This window comes from Ruditapes philippinarum, unplaced genomic scaffold, assembly GCF_026571515.1.
Source record: "Ruditapes philippinarum isolate M1 unplaced genomic scaffold, ASM2657151v2 ctg3539_1_1_1_1, whole genome shotgun sequence".
Lineage (NCBI taxonomy): Eukaryota > Metazoa > Mollusca > Bivalvia > Venerida > Veneridae > Ruditapes > Ruditapes philippinarum.
In genome coordinates, this window is record NW_026856521.1 from 2,833 (window position 1) to 20,180 (window position 17,348).

Consider the following 17,348-nt stretch of genomic DNA (forward strand, 5'->3'; position numbering starts at 1 on the left):
TTAGTACAAAGGAATTGTATTCGCGTAGTTCGAATCTTCCACAAACCATTAATAAAATTTCTTAAACAAATTGTTTTATTTTTTCTTTTTTAATTATTTGCAGCATGAGTGAATACATCTTTGTTTAATTTATGGCATCTAAACTTTAAACGTGCGTAGCCATGATAAATATATATAAATATACTTTAATATGTAAAGTCGTATAATGAGTGATTCGTGTGCACGAAGTGTAATGGTCACGTTTCACAAAATATGATAAAAAAATAATAACAAGAAAATATGTAAAATCTTTCATGAAGATGAACATAACACTTTGTCGTTGAGTATTACGCCTTAGTTTTAAGCTACACATATACCGTTGCGCAATCCTTTGGTTGGTTGTTTTTTTGTACTTTCGGTTTCTACATTCATAATAATAAATATAGAAATAATGTAATTTTTTTTCTTTTGTATCTATGAATTCACTTATTTTAGGTATACTTTTACCACATATATTGGAAATAAACTTGTCAACAACTCCCAGCATTAATTATTACTATTTGTTTACATGTTTAGTTTCTTAGCGTAGGTTAGACCGAAATACCGCATCCGTTCTGAGTATTCATACTATTGTGTTCGAGGTTCTGATCCGAAGACTGACGGAAAGGGCCGAAAAGTTGCGATTGTGTAATTGGGCGTAACGTTAAACATGGTCGCTACATTTTGGTATTTAAAACTTCCTGTTTCGATTTTGTAACACGATTTTTATAAGCAGTAGTCACGTGAGTCGGCGATCAGTTGGGTGTATCGTTATTCTGTACAAAGTCGCCATTTACAGCGGTAAGAAGGATTAGAATTTGTTTATTGGACTATTATATGCATAGTTAGTGAGTAAGATTTACTATTATTATGATAGTAATTAGCGAAGGTTTTTGTCGCTTGGCAAGGTCAAAAATTAAAATATCAACCCCTTCTATAGCTAAAACAAAATATATAATTATGGTAAATCATGATAAAAATATCAACGACCGAATTAAAAACATTAGTATGATTCATAATAATCTCATATACAATGTATATACATCAGTTGGATTTTTAGGTTTATTATTACTACAGGTTTTAGGTCCCGCTTTCGTTTTTTATTAGCTCACCTGAGCTAGCTCAGGGTGAGCTTTTTGGATCGTTGAATGTCCGTCGTCCGTCGTCTGTCGTCCGTCGTCCGTACAAACTTCTTCGTTAACACTCTAGCGGTCACATTTTTGCCTCAATCATCATCAAACTTTGTCATGATGCTTATCTAGGTAATAGCTCGGATGAATTCGAACACGGGTCAATTCGAATGAAAAAAAAGGTCACAGGAGCTAAAAATAGAAAAACCTTGTTAACAGTCTAGTGGTCACATTTTTTAATTCAATCATCATCAAACTTGGTCAGGATGTTTGTCTATGTAATTGCTCGGATGAGCTCGAACATAGGTCATCTCAATTATCTTCAGATTCGAACTTGCCATAGAAATCATCAAAACAAACTTTCAGACCAATTTACAGGATATTTGGATCAAAACGGTTGCCACTAGTGATTTTTCTATTTTTAGCTCCTGTGACCTAGTTTTTCATTCGAGATGAACCATGTTCAAATTCATTCGAGCAATTACTTAGACAAGCATCCTGACCAAGTTTGATGACAATTGAGTCAAAAATGTGACCACAAGACTGTTAAGAAGGTTTTTCTATTTTTAGCTCTTGTGACCTAGTTGTTCATCCGAGATTACTCATGTTCGAACTTATTCGAGCAATTACAAAGACAAGCATCCTGATTAAGTTTGATGACAATTGAGTCAAAAATGTGACCACTAGAGTGTTAACAAGGTTTTTCTATTTTAAGCATCCTGACAAAGTTTGATGATGATTAAGGCAAAAATGTGACCGCTAGAGTGTTAACAAGGCTTTTCTTTTTTTAACTCCTGTGACCTAGTTTTTCATTCGAGATGACCCATATTCGAACTCATTCGAGCAATTACTTAGACAAGCATCCTGACCAAGTTTGATGACAATCGAGTCAAAATGTGACCACAAAGGTGTTAAGAAGGTTTTTCTATTTTTAGCTCCTGTGACCTAGTTTTTCATCCGAGATTACCCATGTTCGAAATTAACCGTGCAATTATATAGACAAGCATCCTGATTAAGTTGATAACAATTGAGTCAAAAATGTGACCACTAAAGTGTTAACAAGGTTTTTCTATTTTTAGCTCCCTCCTGTGACCTTGTTTTTCATTCGAGATGATCCATGTTCGAACTCATCTGAGCTATCAACGAGATAACCGTCCTGACCACGTTTGATGATGATTGACTCCAAAATGTGCTCGCTAGAGTGTTAACAAGGTTTTTCTATTTTTTAGCTCCTGTGACCTAGTTTTTCATTCGAGATGACCAATGTTCGAACGCATTCGAGCTATCAACTAGATAAGAATCCTGACAAAGTTTAATGATGATTAAGGCAAACATGTGACCGCAAGAGTGTTAACAAGGCTTTTCTTTACTTAGCTCCTGTGACCTAGTTTTTCATCCGAGATGACCCATGTTCAAACTCGTCCAAGCTATCAACTAGATAAGCATTCTGACAATGTTTGATGGTGATTGAGGCAAAAATGCGACCGCTATAGTGTTAACGAACAAGTGTGGACGGACAACGGAATACAGACGACGGACGACGGACATTCAACAATCCTAAAAACTCACCCTGTGCTAGCTCAGGTGAGCTAAAAAACTATAAAATAAATAAACGATTCAATTAACATGTGATTAAAGTGTTTGATAATTTACTTTAAAACCTTTGCCCCCTACAGCTTTAAGTTCGACATTATCAAAATCATCCGAGTTCAGGTTCCAAACCTTAAACTGAAAACTTGAAGGAAGTAATTGCAAAACTGTCAGCATAATGATATGGTTTTACCTGTTCATTATTTTGTTACAACGAGTTAATGTTTTCCTTACAGCGATACACGAGTTGTAGTGTAAATATCATGTTTCAATTTACAGTTATTTTTAAATGTGTTGCTACCCAAAATTTCTAAACCTGTATTAAAATGTGTACTCGTAAAGTTCAAATAGTTAAGGTTACAAATATTTTATGATCACGCCTGTTTATAGAGACAAAATTTGGGGGCTCGTCAAGTATATTTGTTTAACCTTGAAATGTTTTCTGGCAAAATATTGTTTGCAAAACTTTGATAGATTATTTTCGAATAGTTGGAAGAATATTGTAAAATTGCTGTTGGACGTAACGTTGTGTATTTGATACACTTATGTTGTAGTATTGTTTGATTTTATTAACCTGTCAATTCCATACTGATTATACGGTCAATGCACAGAATATATTAATATTCGCTAAATGTTCGGTAAATTCCGTGAGATTTTAGCAGTAAGATATGATTAAATTCATCTGGTTTCTATGCATAAGTTACACTGACCGTTATAGCGCAATAGGATAAACTACGGGTATATAATTTCTCAATGCCCTACGTGTTGTAAGATCGAGACAGCGTATGTCCAGGCATTTTTTTCTTAATCATAACTATTTTCAAAATTTTTGAAGTTAATGTTTTTTTTTCTGTTTTAATAGGTGTTTGCACTTTTTTGTTAACACTATAATTTATTATATAACATTGTTAAAGAATTAATAATATTCAAAATTCATTTGGGTTAAGATCAATAAATGTCATTTCAGTGCCGTAAAATACAATACAAAACGTGACAATTCAGTGTTTCTTAGTTGTTTCATATCTGTGTAGAAAATTCTGAAAGCGCTTGATCATTTTCATTATAATATACTTAAAAATAAAGTAAAAATAACTCTAAAATTAAGTGACGTCTAAAAAAATTGTCAAGAAGAAGGGATCGAACCTCGGACTTCTCATACATTAGGCAATCACTTAACCGACTTTGCTATTGCGGATGTTACGAGAACCTACATTAAGCTAGTGGGAGTTTTCCAAACATTAGTTATATACTCCATATTAATTCTCGTAAAATAAACGGACAAAACCGAAGTGGGATCGAATATTTAAATGAGTGCTATAATGTATTCATAATTGACAGGTCAATAAAATCAGACTATAATAACAGTTAAACTTTCTACAGAAAGTTAAGTTTAGTGTAGCGAAACGGTGACGTGCAGCGTGTAAACTTTGTTAACAGAAGAATCAATCAAATGTAGCGGCAGGGCATCGGAAGGTAGTTTAAAAGGAGAGATTTACGACTAGGTTATCAATACCTGTTATGTGTATCACGTGATACACATTATCAGAAAAGTCGTACAAACATAATAGAATGTACATTATAAACTCTTACAAAATGATACTCCTAATGCTAAGTTTTGATCTAACAAATATCACAGAGCTTTCTCATTTTGACCATAAGATGTGTCTAAAATATAGATGTTAGAATTTATTTTTAATTAAAAAGGAACTTTTGGAAAAGTGAGCTTTTTATACATTTGTAGCCGTTTACCAAAATAAAAAAAATATCTTTTGGTGTCATTTATCAGTTATGTTTAGAAAATGTTTTTTATTAAAGTTGAATTAATTTTAAGATATGCGTCAGTTAAAAAGAAAGAAAATGAACTTTAATTAAAAAAATCATTTGAGTAAATAATTGCAATTCTAATATGCCATTTGAAATTAATAAATCTTCTGTATCAAAAAATTCAAATCCAGAAATTGTCTATAAGGACTAACTTCTGAATCAAAACCTTAATTAATTTAAATCCAAGTATAACAATAAAAAATTAAATCGAAGAAGATAATTAATCCTCTGAATAAAAAATAAAGTAGAGTTAGGTTATCAACTCTCTAAATAAAAAATAAAAGAATGAATTATTAAACTTTCTAAACAAACGATTTAATACTAAAGTATTTTGGACATATACATGTGATTCAATTTCATCAAAATTTAAAGTTAATTTAAAAGTTAAAATTTTCTTCTGGGTCCAATTATTGATTATCAAGTCATAATATCTTTTTAAAATTTGAATTAAAGCATGATAATCTTCTGGATCAAAATTTCTTAATCAAAGTATAAATAATTCTTTCTCATCAAACATGTGATTTTAAATCCAAGAAATCTAAAATATCCTTTGTAAAAAAGTAAATTTTAACAAACGTTTTAACAAATATCCTCTGAATCAGAATGTTTCATATTGGTACAAAAGGGAATAATTATAAAAGTCAACTCAATTAGAATTGAATTTCTGACTTAATGATTTTATAAATAAGTATTAATGATCAAAATCAAATGCTTTGAAATAATTAAAGGTGAAACAGGTTTCAAAGTTATATTCAATAATCAATGACATATGACGGACATTCGTCTACAAAAAAGGATATTTTTGCTGGGAAAAAATCCTGTACAAGAATAATAAGGCAATTATTATTAGGTATTGTGAGTTTAAGTACTATCTTTTATGGCCAAAATAATTCTTAATGATAACCAAATCGAAATGTATATGAGTTCTTTTATTGACAGTTTGAAATACTCTTTTAAGTCACAAATAATGATATCTTAATAATGGGCATACCCTTCCTAAAGCATTTATGTTTTAACTTTGTATCTGGAATTAAAATTTCATGCATTAACACTGTAAAATTAATTTAAACTGATAAATTTTCATTGACTCCACACTCAAAGTAATTTAAACTATGACTGGTAACAGGTCAGACAAAAAGTTTGTACGACCAGCAACTGTTGCTATGTGTATTTCTTATCAGTGAATCTACTTTTTAGAAAAATCCTTGTCTGTAGATCCCTCCTATATTGCTTATACAGTTAAAGTTTAAGCAGTTTTTGTGGAGACATAGTTGATATAATAGGTTGAGTCAATGTGATAAAAGGTTTATATCAATAGTACAGTTAAAGCTAGTAATCTATTGAAATAGACATCAGAAATTGATAAAATATAACCTGTCCACAATTGATGGTTTTTCATTAAGGTTTTTACCTTGTGGTTGAACAGTAGGAAATCGAGGCTGAAGATCGCCTTGATACCCAAGCTAGCACCGGATTAAAGACAAAATTGCCATAACCCGAAGATTCAAAAGATGACATAGATGCTTCATCAGGGCGTGTTAGAGGACTCTCCATTAGTCCAGGATGAATAGAAGATACATGGGTTATAAGCGTCCTGGGGTTCACTAGTATCACCCCATGAGCAGGCAATAGACTATCAGGAATTTAAAACCGTTTAAACAGATACCAAATAAAAGAAGAAGGTATCAGAACTAAATTTAGAGAGAGAGAAAAAAAAGCCGGAGCAAGGTGAAACTATGAACCAGTTAATGGCTCGCTTAGATAGGTGCTTTAGTAGATGTACGGTGCGGAAACACTATATAAATTTTAATATAATTTAATCTAAGAGCAATTTGTCAAAGTTTGTTAAACAGATCTATCTTTTTCTCAAGTAACGGAAGCCGAATGATCTCTTTGGCTGAACAATACTTAGAGGCTAATGGTGGTACAATTTCAAATAGTAAAAACTCAAATGTTGCCAAATTTTAAATTAATAACCATTAAGTCTAAAGTAATTCATCGAAACCAGTACAAAACAATCACAGATAAAACAGAAGAGTCACTTGCTTCATATGTTATAGAGAGCGATATGTGGCCAGAGATTTTCGGGATCAGACTTAGAAAAGATATGATGCTGCTGCACAGGCATATGGTGAACAATAAACGTATCACTAAAATACTGGATCCCTTGCCACAAACTAGCGTTGTAGATCTGGAGGAAATAGACGTGATTGTAGATCAGATAATAAGAAAGTATCGGGATTATGTATGTCAATTTCTCCAACAAAGTCTTGTGATGGTTGCATGGTGGAAACTCAAATAAACGAATCGTAACTTTGTGCCTGTCATATCTAATAGATGTACCGTTGAATAATGAACGTCTATTAGATCTCAAACGAGAATATGTTGGAAATCAGTTGCGAATTGGCGTTAGTTAGAAAATAATTTGTTAAAGAAGATCAAATGCTTAACAACTGTTTTATGATACCAATAGATGGTCGAGCCAGGCTGGCAAAAAAAGATACTGATACACCTTAATATAAAGGTGAAATGGCTATGATTTTAGAGTCAGCAATTTGTGACTTACTTTTTGGCGATATTCATGGCGTTCGTGATAAACCATATGAGAAATTGTAAGCCGAGAAGAAACACACATAGCTCCTGTTGTAACTAGAGCACAGGCGGGAAAAGCAAAGAAAAAATGGAACCTTAAAATTCAAAAGGTTGAAGATGACGAAATTACGGTAGATGTTCTGGAAGACATTTCGTCAGATTATCATGAAACTTGACTGTTTTTTTGTTGTTTTTTTTGATTTGTAATCTAGGTTAAGTTTGATAATGGTTGTTTTGTGTCATAAATTTAAAGCAATATACCAAATCATACAAAAAAACTTTTACAGACTGCTGTAATATAATACGTTCGAACATTGAGAATACTTGTACCATTACATAAAAAAGGTCATAAATAGCATTTTAAATAACCATTTTATGCCCCAACTTACAGAGTAGGGAGCAAACTGTGAAGAGGTGGCTGTCTATACGTTTTACCCTTTACTCTAAGCCATTATCAATCATACTTAGCATGGATACTGTCCATGGCTAATGTAGGTCCCATCAAGCTCACAGTGCCACTATGTAAAGTTTATTACAAAATATCATCTTAGAAGAAATAAGTCTGTTTGTGAAACTTGAAATAGACATTGACGACGGCCAGCAGATAACCAGTATTGATTCATTAGGTAGAAGGTCACAATGGCACTTTTTGTACAATAATTATTCTCGTTTGATCTATACCTTGAGAAGAGTTAAACTTTTTATGGACATTGCCAATGGCCAGCCCTATTTATTTAACATTGTCAATGGCCATCCCTATAGATTGATTTGACATTTGCAATTGCCCGCCCTTTCGATTTTGAAGTTATATTGACATTGAGTAATATCCTTGTCCAATAAATATAATGAGAAGTAAAATGCACATGTTTGTGAAAAATTGTCGGAACATAACCCAAGCTATCAGGTTATTCATCCTGGTTAAAAAATCTGGAAACAAAGTGATCGCTCAGAAGCATTAATCATGACAAAATTACTTGTGAACATTGCAGACTCAGTTTGATTGAGTCTGTACACGAGGAATATTGAGTAAGTGCAACATCCCTCACGTCCCCTAGCACCGGCTTGAGCGGTACTCAATTCTTAACACTTAATAGTGCTGGCATCAATGATCCTGAATGACCAGAAAAATATATAACAACACTGAAGTGAAGTAAGGGGCAACTTTTTACAGCTGCCACACAGCACTTGACACCTGCTGTTGTGAAGCATAAAAATCTGGAAACAAAGTGATCCCTCGGGTCACAGTGAAAACTCCTACATTTAAACAATAACATTAGGGGCTTAAAACCTATGTTTGTTAAATTTGGCAGTCTTTGGCAAAAAAAATGACCTGAATAGAGAGAAAAGGAAATTAGGCCAATGCGACCGAATCACTTTATTTGGTTGGAAGATAACTTGCATGGTATTCTTCCTTTGGATGGAGTTAGGGGTCAGTTTGGTCAATGTCATCAATACTCAAAATAGATTTTAACATTTTTGCCCATACAGCCTTTATTTATTGACAGGAGTATTTCATATTTGGTAGGAAGATAACTTGCATAATATTCTATAGGTGTCAGTGGGTCAATGTCAAGGGTGCCAAGTATAGATTTCTTACATTTATATATATTTGATAAAGTTGAATATTTATCACTTCACAAGTCATAGCAATGACTTGGCAACTTATATATTTCACAATTACAAAATGCCATGACTCTGTCAAGCTATATAACTTGTGTTTACAATTTTTTGGCAATGTTTCTGTCCATAACTGAGTGAATGGGTAAACATTTTTTGAAATATTGCTACTGACAAGAATCGGAGCCGGGGGCATTTGTGTTTAACAAACACGTTCTTGTTTTTTACATTAAAACCTACGTTTTGTATTTTAGCTAAGCCTAGAGAATATTTTATCCAGCTAGCTATGGAACAGAGAATACTCAAGTTATAAAAGTCAGGTGGTGCTGCTCTGCCTCCAGTTCTTGGGATCTGGTTTAGTGCTATTACCAAACCATTTATAATATAAAATAACATCAAAGCAGGTATTTCTCTTGACAGCAATTTAAAATTATAATGAAAATAAATTTATTTATTTCATAATTATTCGTATTATTATTATTATAAGCTCACCAGAATTGAATGTTCAGGGTGAGCTATTACCCCAAATTTTGTCTGTAGTATCCTTGTTACAGTCAACACTTAAAATTGCTCATGTCATTTCAATTTGTCCCTTTTAGGGGTCAACAGAGCTAAAAATAGAAACACCTTAAAACAGCTTTAACTACTAAATTAAATGATAGATGATCACGGAAATTTGTCTGTAGCATTCTTAGGTAGTCTTTTATCAGATTTTCTCATTTTAATTTTATTGGCGCCTTTTAGGGGTTGCTACTGTAGAGCTAAAAATAGAAAAACAAACTTTAGACATCTTCTACAGAACTAATTGATGGATGATCACCAAACTTTATCAGTAGCATTCTTAGGTAATCTTCCATCCAGTTTGCTCATATTAATTTGATTGGCCCCTTTTTGGGGTCACTAAAGCTAAAAATAGAAATATCTTTAAACGTATCCTTCTACAGAATTAACTGATGGATATCACCAAATTTTGTCTGTAGCATTCTTAGGTAGTCTTTTATCAAGTTTGTTCATATCAATTTGATTGGTCCCTTTTAGGGGCCGCTAAAACAAAAAAAATAGAAAAACCTTTGAAAATCATCTTCTACTGACATAATTGATAGATAATCACCAAACTTTGTCGGTAACATTCTTAGGTAGTCTTTTATCAAGTTTGATCGATATATCAATTTGAATGCCCCCGTTCAGGGGCCGCTAAAGCTAAAAATAGAAATACTTTAAAATGTCTGCTTCTACAGAACTTATTGATGGAAGATTACCAAACTTTGTCTGTAGCATTGTTAGGTAGTCTTTTTCCAAGTTTTCTCAGATTAATTTGATTAGACCCTTTAAGGGGCTGCTGAAGCTAAAAAATAGGAATACCACTACAGAATTAATTGATGGATGATCACCAAATTTTGTCTGTAGCATTCTTAGGAAGTCTTTTTATCAAGTTTGCTCAAATTAATTTGATCGGCCCCCTTTAGGAGCCTATAGAGTTAAAAATAGAAAAAAAAATATTGAATATCATCTTGTACTGAAATAATTGGTTGATGATCATCAAATTTTGTCTGTATCATTCTTATGTAGTTTTATCAAATATGCTCATATTAATTTGATTGGTCCCTTTAATGGGCCTCTAGAGCTAAAAATAGGAAAACGTTTAAACATAATATTGTACTGAAGAAAATGATAGATCATTACCAAATTTTGTCTGTAGCATTGTTATGAAGTCTTTTAAAAAATTTACTTATATTAATTTGATTTGTCCCCTATAGTGGCCGCTAAAAACTAAAATGCCCCAGGCCATGGCATTTCTTCAAATTATAGTTTAAAGATATACTTTGCTCATCCTTGCGTAAATTTTTTTTATGACAGAAATTTATTGAAATCTGTGTTATTTTATCGAATATGTCCAATTTGAATAAAAGAATCAATAAAGTATCTATTAAAAGCTGTGTACCCTATTACAGATCAAGTAAAATTCGCCTTTTCTTAAAAAAGCTGCCAGTTTTTTAATATTCATATTATAACCACCTATAGTGTGCAGCATTTAAAACATACCCTTTCTACTTTGTGTGAAGTTAAAACATTTTTATTTTATATTTACAAAGAGACTGTGTAGCAATTATAAATATATTCAAGCATACGAGTAGTACGATCGTATAACTTTAATGAAAGGGAAGGAAAACAATTTATAATGGAATGTCTTTCATACATGTGAGCATCCAAAAGCTGGGAGTAATGACCTGTTTGCTGAAATTATTCGAGATCATTACCTCTGGCAAGATATATGATATTTATGAAATAACTTAAACACATTATAAGGATATAATGATTAACAACATCTTGTAACGTTAAAAACTTAATGATGATGATTTAAAATTGTAAATGTTTTCAGAAATAAGTAGAACTTCATTGAAAAGATAGTATACAGCTATGTAATACAGTAAATATATATTTTTAACATCTTATTTTTTGTCAGTAAGAATACTTTTACATTGCATAAATCATTACACTATGTGCTTTGTATCTGAACAGTAAACATATCTGCACATTGTTTTTCATTCGACATGCTAAAATAAGACACTGACCCCGAAAATCACTAGCCATACCCTATGGCAAAGTTCAATTGTATGATATAAATATATTTCTGATACTATAATTTAGTGTTATGTCATAAACACAATCTTGTTAAGCAATAAAATAATAAAAAATATTTCAGCTCTTGAATTGCATCATGCAGGGTCATTTGTAGGTGAATGTAGGGCATTTTCCCCAGGAAATTAGGCCTAAAGAAATATTATATTTCTTTCCTGTACCTGACTAACACAAATTAGTTTGTATGCTAAATTTTATATTGAATTTGTTAAAAATTGTTGTAGCTTTTTCAATCTTTGATGAATTGGATTCATACTTGGAGAAAGAACATTTCAATAAATTTTGTTCACTGTTGAACCTGATGTTTCATGTGCATAATTGACTTCTGTATCATTTGAGCTGTTATTGAATTTTGATATCAACTGGCCTATTTTTGACATTTTAGATATCGCTTGACATGTAACTTGACTTATAATTTGGACCAGGGTGTGTAATTTTTTACGTTGAATTGAATTTTGATATCAGCTGACCTACTTTTGATATTGTCGACACCATTTGACCTATTTTCATGTTTTTTGATAGACATACTTTAAATTTGGACTAGGGTGTAATTTATGATGCCAAATTGAATTTTAATATCAGCTGACATATTTTTGATATCGCTTGACCTCCTTTTTCATTTTTGACATACAGACATTGAATTTGTTCCAAGCATGATTTTCTGATGTCGAATGATATTTTGATATGATGTGATCTACTTTTGATATCACAAACCTACGTTTTTGTTTTTTGACATACATACATTGAATTTGGACCAAGGATGTTATTTCTGATGTCGAAACAAATTTTGATATAATCTGATCTACTTTTGAAATGTTTTATATCATTTGACCAACTTTCTTGTGTTTTTTACATACAAACTTGCAATTTGAATTAGGGGTGTAATTGTTGATGCCAAATTGATTTTTGATATCAGATGACCTACCTCTGATACTTTTGATACCACATGACCTGCTTTCTTGTTTTGTGGCGTACAGACTTGAAATATAGAACAGGGGTGTAATTTTTGATTCTGAAATGAATTTTGATGGAAGCTGACCTACTTATGATATTTTTGATATCATTTGACCTACTTTATTGCGTTTTTACGTACATACATGAAATTTGGGTGTAATTTCTGATGCTGAATTGAATGTTAATATCAGTTGGCCTTCTTTTGATATATTTTACAATGTTTGACCTATTGTCATTTTTAGGTACAGTCATGTTACCATATAGAATGTATAAAAAATTTGTAAAATGTAAATTTCAAACATCTATACCTTACATATTTTGCATGTGACATTTTATGTATTCATTCACAAAAGTAATAAAAAGTATGTCCCACCAAAATTAACCATGCTGTAGTGGTCATTTATTCTGCATTATTTTATTCTACATAGTCTCATAGGAACACATTTGCAACATAGATATTTTTAACAAAGCCTTTCCAAAATATTAGGACAAAATATTTCAATTTATATGGTCAACGAAATGTTTGGTCAGATGAGTTCATTTGAAAAATAATTTCTAACACTGAAAAACAGTTGTTTCTGATGAGCGACTTAGGGCCATCGTGGCCCTCTTGTTGTTGTTGTTTATATTATTATTGATGTTGTTGTTGTTGTTATTATTGTTGTTGTTATTATTATTATTATTATTATTATTTACATCTATTAAAGGTGATGAATGTACAAACAGAATACTTCGCGCGGCTTCTGTTTGTCCTTTTACAGTGTGGAATGTTAATCTGTAGAGGCGTCACAGATAGAGAAATGGCTGGTTCTAGGCTAGATGTGATTTTGAAATCGCATGAACAAAAACTAAAGAAGAAACTTTTAAGGTGTCAATATGTTTTATTGTTTCCTAAAAGTGGAACACCAGACATCAAAGATCTTGACCTGTCCCTGTTAACTGTTGTATTATTGGATGTACTGAGTCTTACAAAAATGGACAAACAGTACGTAAGGGTTATAAAGGATACCAGAAACAAACTTTCGCATAATTCTACTGCAACCCTTACGGAAACAGATTATAAAACCATTAAAATCAATCTGGAACATGCTTTGACAAAGTTGGCATTAGGTCTTGATGTAACAAAACAGACTGAATGCTCACAACTGATACAAAAGCTCACAAAGGAACCACTTGATGAAGCAGCAGCTTTGGTGTATGTTAAACAGTTGAGAAATGACGACGAATTGATACAAAATTTTGAAGGCATGTTAGGAAAACAGTCAGAGGACATTGAGCAAGTAATAAAAGCATCTGAGAGTAGAATCCAAGTTTCACTGTCAGGTAAATAAAATCATAATAATGAAGTATTGTAACAGTTTATAATCATTATCAAATGCTTATTTTAAGATACACATAAAAATAACATTTAATTGTAAAGAAGAGTAAAGAACTTCTACTATTATTTCATATTCATTGGCAACTTTTGTAGGAAACATTATAAAAAACAGTAGTACATTTGAAAGGATCCCAAGGAAGATGAATTCTAACAAAACCGTTCAAACGAACAGTATTTTAATCAGTTTTAAACATTATTTGAATTTGATGTCAATAGACATTAAAACTTGTTTCTTATGTTAATCACTATTATACAAGTACATTTATCAAATTAAATGTTCCAAACTGACCTTTTATTTTTTTTAAATATTATTAATTTGTATTATAGATATGGAAGAACGTTTTTCAACAGAGTTGAAGAACATACACACTGGTGAGATATCGTACTTCATTCTTTTGATGTTTAATATTTCCTTTCAATCAAAATAAACTCCACAAAAGGCTTATAGTTTTGTTTAGGATATGTCCTGGAAAAAGAAGTTTACCTTTTCGAACCAGAACACAACTTCAGGAATATTCATGTATTTTTGCTGTTTTTAATGCGTCCGAGGATCACTTTTTCCACATATTTTAACTTCTTAACCCCATCCAAAATATACGTAAAAAAACGAAAACTCTGTAATTACCAAATCTTGTGCCTAGTAACCTTGCCTGGCTCAAAAGGCATATATTAGTTAAATGCGAATCTTTCATTGCTGAATATTTGACCATAATTATTTACCTCACCAGTTATTTAATGAGTTGTTTTCAGGCTCTTCTCTCTTATTAGTATTATCAATTTAATACATATTGAACTAAATTATTCTAGAAAAAAATATTGCTTTTAAAATTTAAGGATGACAGTTGCGTATTGTGTATATTTAAAAAAACATTACTCTGCATTTAATTGATTGAAAATTAAAAAGAAATATTAGAAAATTCCTAATAATTGTAAAAATGTTTACAGGATACATTTCAGAGGATTTTACATCCTGCAAATCTTCTGAGAGCTTTTCTCCTTGCGACAAATGTTTTCAAGATGATATAAGTAAACCCTCTACATTTTATTGTGAAGATTGCTCCATGTTTCTATGTTTAAAATGCAACACAAATATTCACAAAGTCGAACCAGGTCATAGATCTCAAAGAATTGTCAGAGGTAAAACAACACAAATAGATACAAAGGGTAGTGATGTATGTCATGAACATAAAAGAAATCTAGCATATATTTGTGAGTCAGACAATGAACTTTGCTGTGAAAAATGCCTTAAAGATAATCATCAACAATGTGAAACAGTCACTACCATTTCTGATAGTATTTTTGAGCTGAATTTTAATCCGGTTATGGAAATATCTCGGCTTCAAAATGAATCACTTCTCATTACGGAATGGTTGTCGTCTGTTGAGTCAGAAGTGAATAAAGATGTGGATAGTATTGCTTCAAGGTTAGAAGATCTTAAAAATGATTTATTAAAAGCGTTCGATGATGAAAAACGTAAAGTGACAGAGAAGGCTGAATTGGCGAAAAGAAATACAATGAAACAAATATCGACAAAAAGAAAGTCATGTGAAGAGTTTTATGATAAAACAAAAAAAGCAAGGTTACAACTAATCAATATGACAAAATGTGGGACAACACGCCAGAAAGTGATTGCACAATATCAAATGGAGAAATTCAGAAACACATTTAAATCCTTAAAAGATATATCCGTTGTTTCTTTAAAGTTTGGATCTTTTAACATTCCAGATCAAATTCTTCAACAGCCCGCATCCGTACCATCATATCATGTAGATGCTCCAGAAACTAGGCCAGTACGAATGCAACAGATCAGCCAAGCCATAAACAAAGAAAGTGAAAGAACAATTCTATTTACAGGTCTTGATTATTTGCCTGATGGAAGGCTGGTTGCTGTGGATAATAAACACAAGACATTTCTTGTATTGAGTGATGGACTTGTTACGTTAGGAACGTATGCTTTTGAACAGTATCCAATGTGCATTGTTGTAATATCTGAGGATGAAGTGGCTGTAACAATGGGAAATGTGAGAAGGATAATTTTTCTACATGTTAGTCAATCAAACAAGATATCTTTACGTAAAACCTTGGGAGTAAAGTTACCATGTTTCTCAATATGTTTAAAGGATGACAGACATTTTGTTGTTGGAAATTTTAGAACTCTCAAGTCTGCCTGTATTGTTTCTCTGACAGGAGAAGAAAAAGATTTAAAGTTAAAGTTCCCACGCAGGAAATTTGAAGCGGGTTTTACGTTTTGTACATACCTAGCATATAGAAATAAACTTGTTCTTAGTCAAAGTAAAGAGGACTCTGTCACCATATATGATATTGGAACTAATACAAGTGTTATTGTAAAGAATGACAAGATAAAATATCCAAAAGGCGTGGCGGCAGGCCCATTTGATTGTATCTTTGTGTGTTGCATGTATTTAGGAAGCATTGTACAGATTTCTCCTAATGGATTAGTCATAGCGTCTCATACAGTTGGTGTGATAAGGCCTTACAACTTATGTTTTTCAAAAGACAAAGCTACACTTGCAGTTTTTAATTCTGACAAGGGAAATTATAGTATACACGTGTTTAAGGTCGATGTCTTCAGTAATTAAAGTTATATTGCAATAGACAAGTACGAACAAATTTACAAACTTGAAATAAAATTGGAACATTGGAACTTTTGGACCAATTTTGCAGCAGAATATTCATATTGAACTTAGGAATGAAAGTGTGAAAATTGAGTTTGAAAAGGAAGTAGAATATTTTTATTTGCGTTAGAGGTTAGGGAATGTTACTTTAGTGTTTTGAATGCATTATAATGTTAGTTGTATGAAAGGTATTAAACATGCGTTCTCAAATCACTGAGGTAAAAAAAAAAGGGAATATGAAAATGTACGAACAAAAAACATTTGTATTTTCACTGTTGTCTTGAAACTATATGCATATACATGTATAAAATAGTTTTTGCTGTATAGTATTATAATAATGCTTTTATGCTTTTGCTTCTATGCACAGTTTGTACTAAATAAAGAGTTTAATATCATTGCCAACCCATAGTGCGGGTGCATTTAGATTTAACCTTGCCGTCTGTCCGTTCTCTTGTTGAGTCGCACGTAGCTAAAACGTACTTGACCTAAAGTCATGAAACTTTACAGGAATGTTTCTCAGCATGTGAAGTTGTGTAGCTTGGGTTTCGCTTGTGGATTTCTTCTGTTTTGTCAGAGTTATTGCCCTTGACTAAGCCAAAAGTTGCACTTTTGCGTGTCAATTTTTTCTTCTTTTTTTGTGTTTTTGTTTTCTTTCCGTTTTTTGTTTAAGACACACCTTATCTTTTGTCTTTGACATAACTTTTCCTTTTGTATGTTTTGTGGGGGGATGGTTTCGAACATTTTATCCATAAAAGACACATCTTCATCTTATAGATTATGTAAAACTAAGGATTAATTAAGTGTTGTTTCTTTATGTACTAATTCATAAATAAACAATATAAATAACAAAGATAAAAAGTTTATGTACGCTTTCAAAGTATAAGAACAATATCTGGATTTTTTTGTTTGTTATTTTATTTTGGATTCATCATTAAAAATTAAAATCAAACAAACAAAGATACAATGAAA

General features: G+C 31.8%; 1 protein-coding gene across 1 annotated transcript; it reads left to right on the plus strand.

Annotated features, from left to right (window-relative positions):
* Positions 1-677: 677 nt before the first annotated feature.
* LOC132746871 (uncharacterized) lies at positions 678-16,481 on the plus strand. The gene is made up of 4 exons (XM_060736147.1): positions 678-866; positions 13,073-13,688; positions 14,071-14,115; positions 14,689-16,481. Exons 2-4 carry the CDS (start codon positions 13,076-13,078, stop codon positions 16,341-16,343), a joined length of 2,313 nt encoding a protein of 770 aa, XP_060592130.1. The 5' UTR covers positions 678-866; positions 13,073-13,075; the 3' UTR covers positions 16,344-16,481.
* Positions 16,482-17,348: the final 867 nt, after the last annotated feature.

What these genes read in the sequence shown, in the direction of transcription:
- LOC132746871 (XM_060736147.1), top strand. Translation starts at nt 13,076, where the DNA reads ATGAATGTACAAACAGAATACTTCGCGCGGCTTCTGTTTGTCCTTTTA. An exon ending in AATCCAAGTTTCACTGTCAG is followed by an intron (nt 13,689 to 14,070) that starts GTAAATAAAATC and finishes TTTGTATTATAG; the next exon opens with ATATGGAAGAACGTTTTTCA. An exon ending in GTTGAAGAACATACACACTG is followed by an intron (nt 14,116 to 14,688) that starts GTGAGATATCGT and finishes AAATGTTTACAG; the next exon opens with GATACATTTCAGAGGATTTT.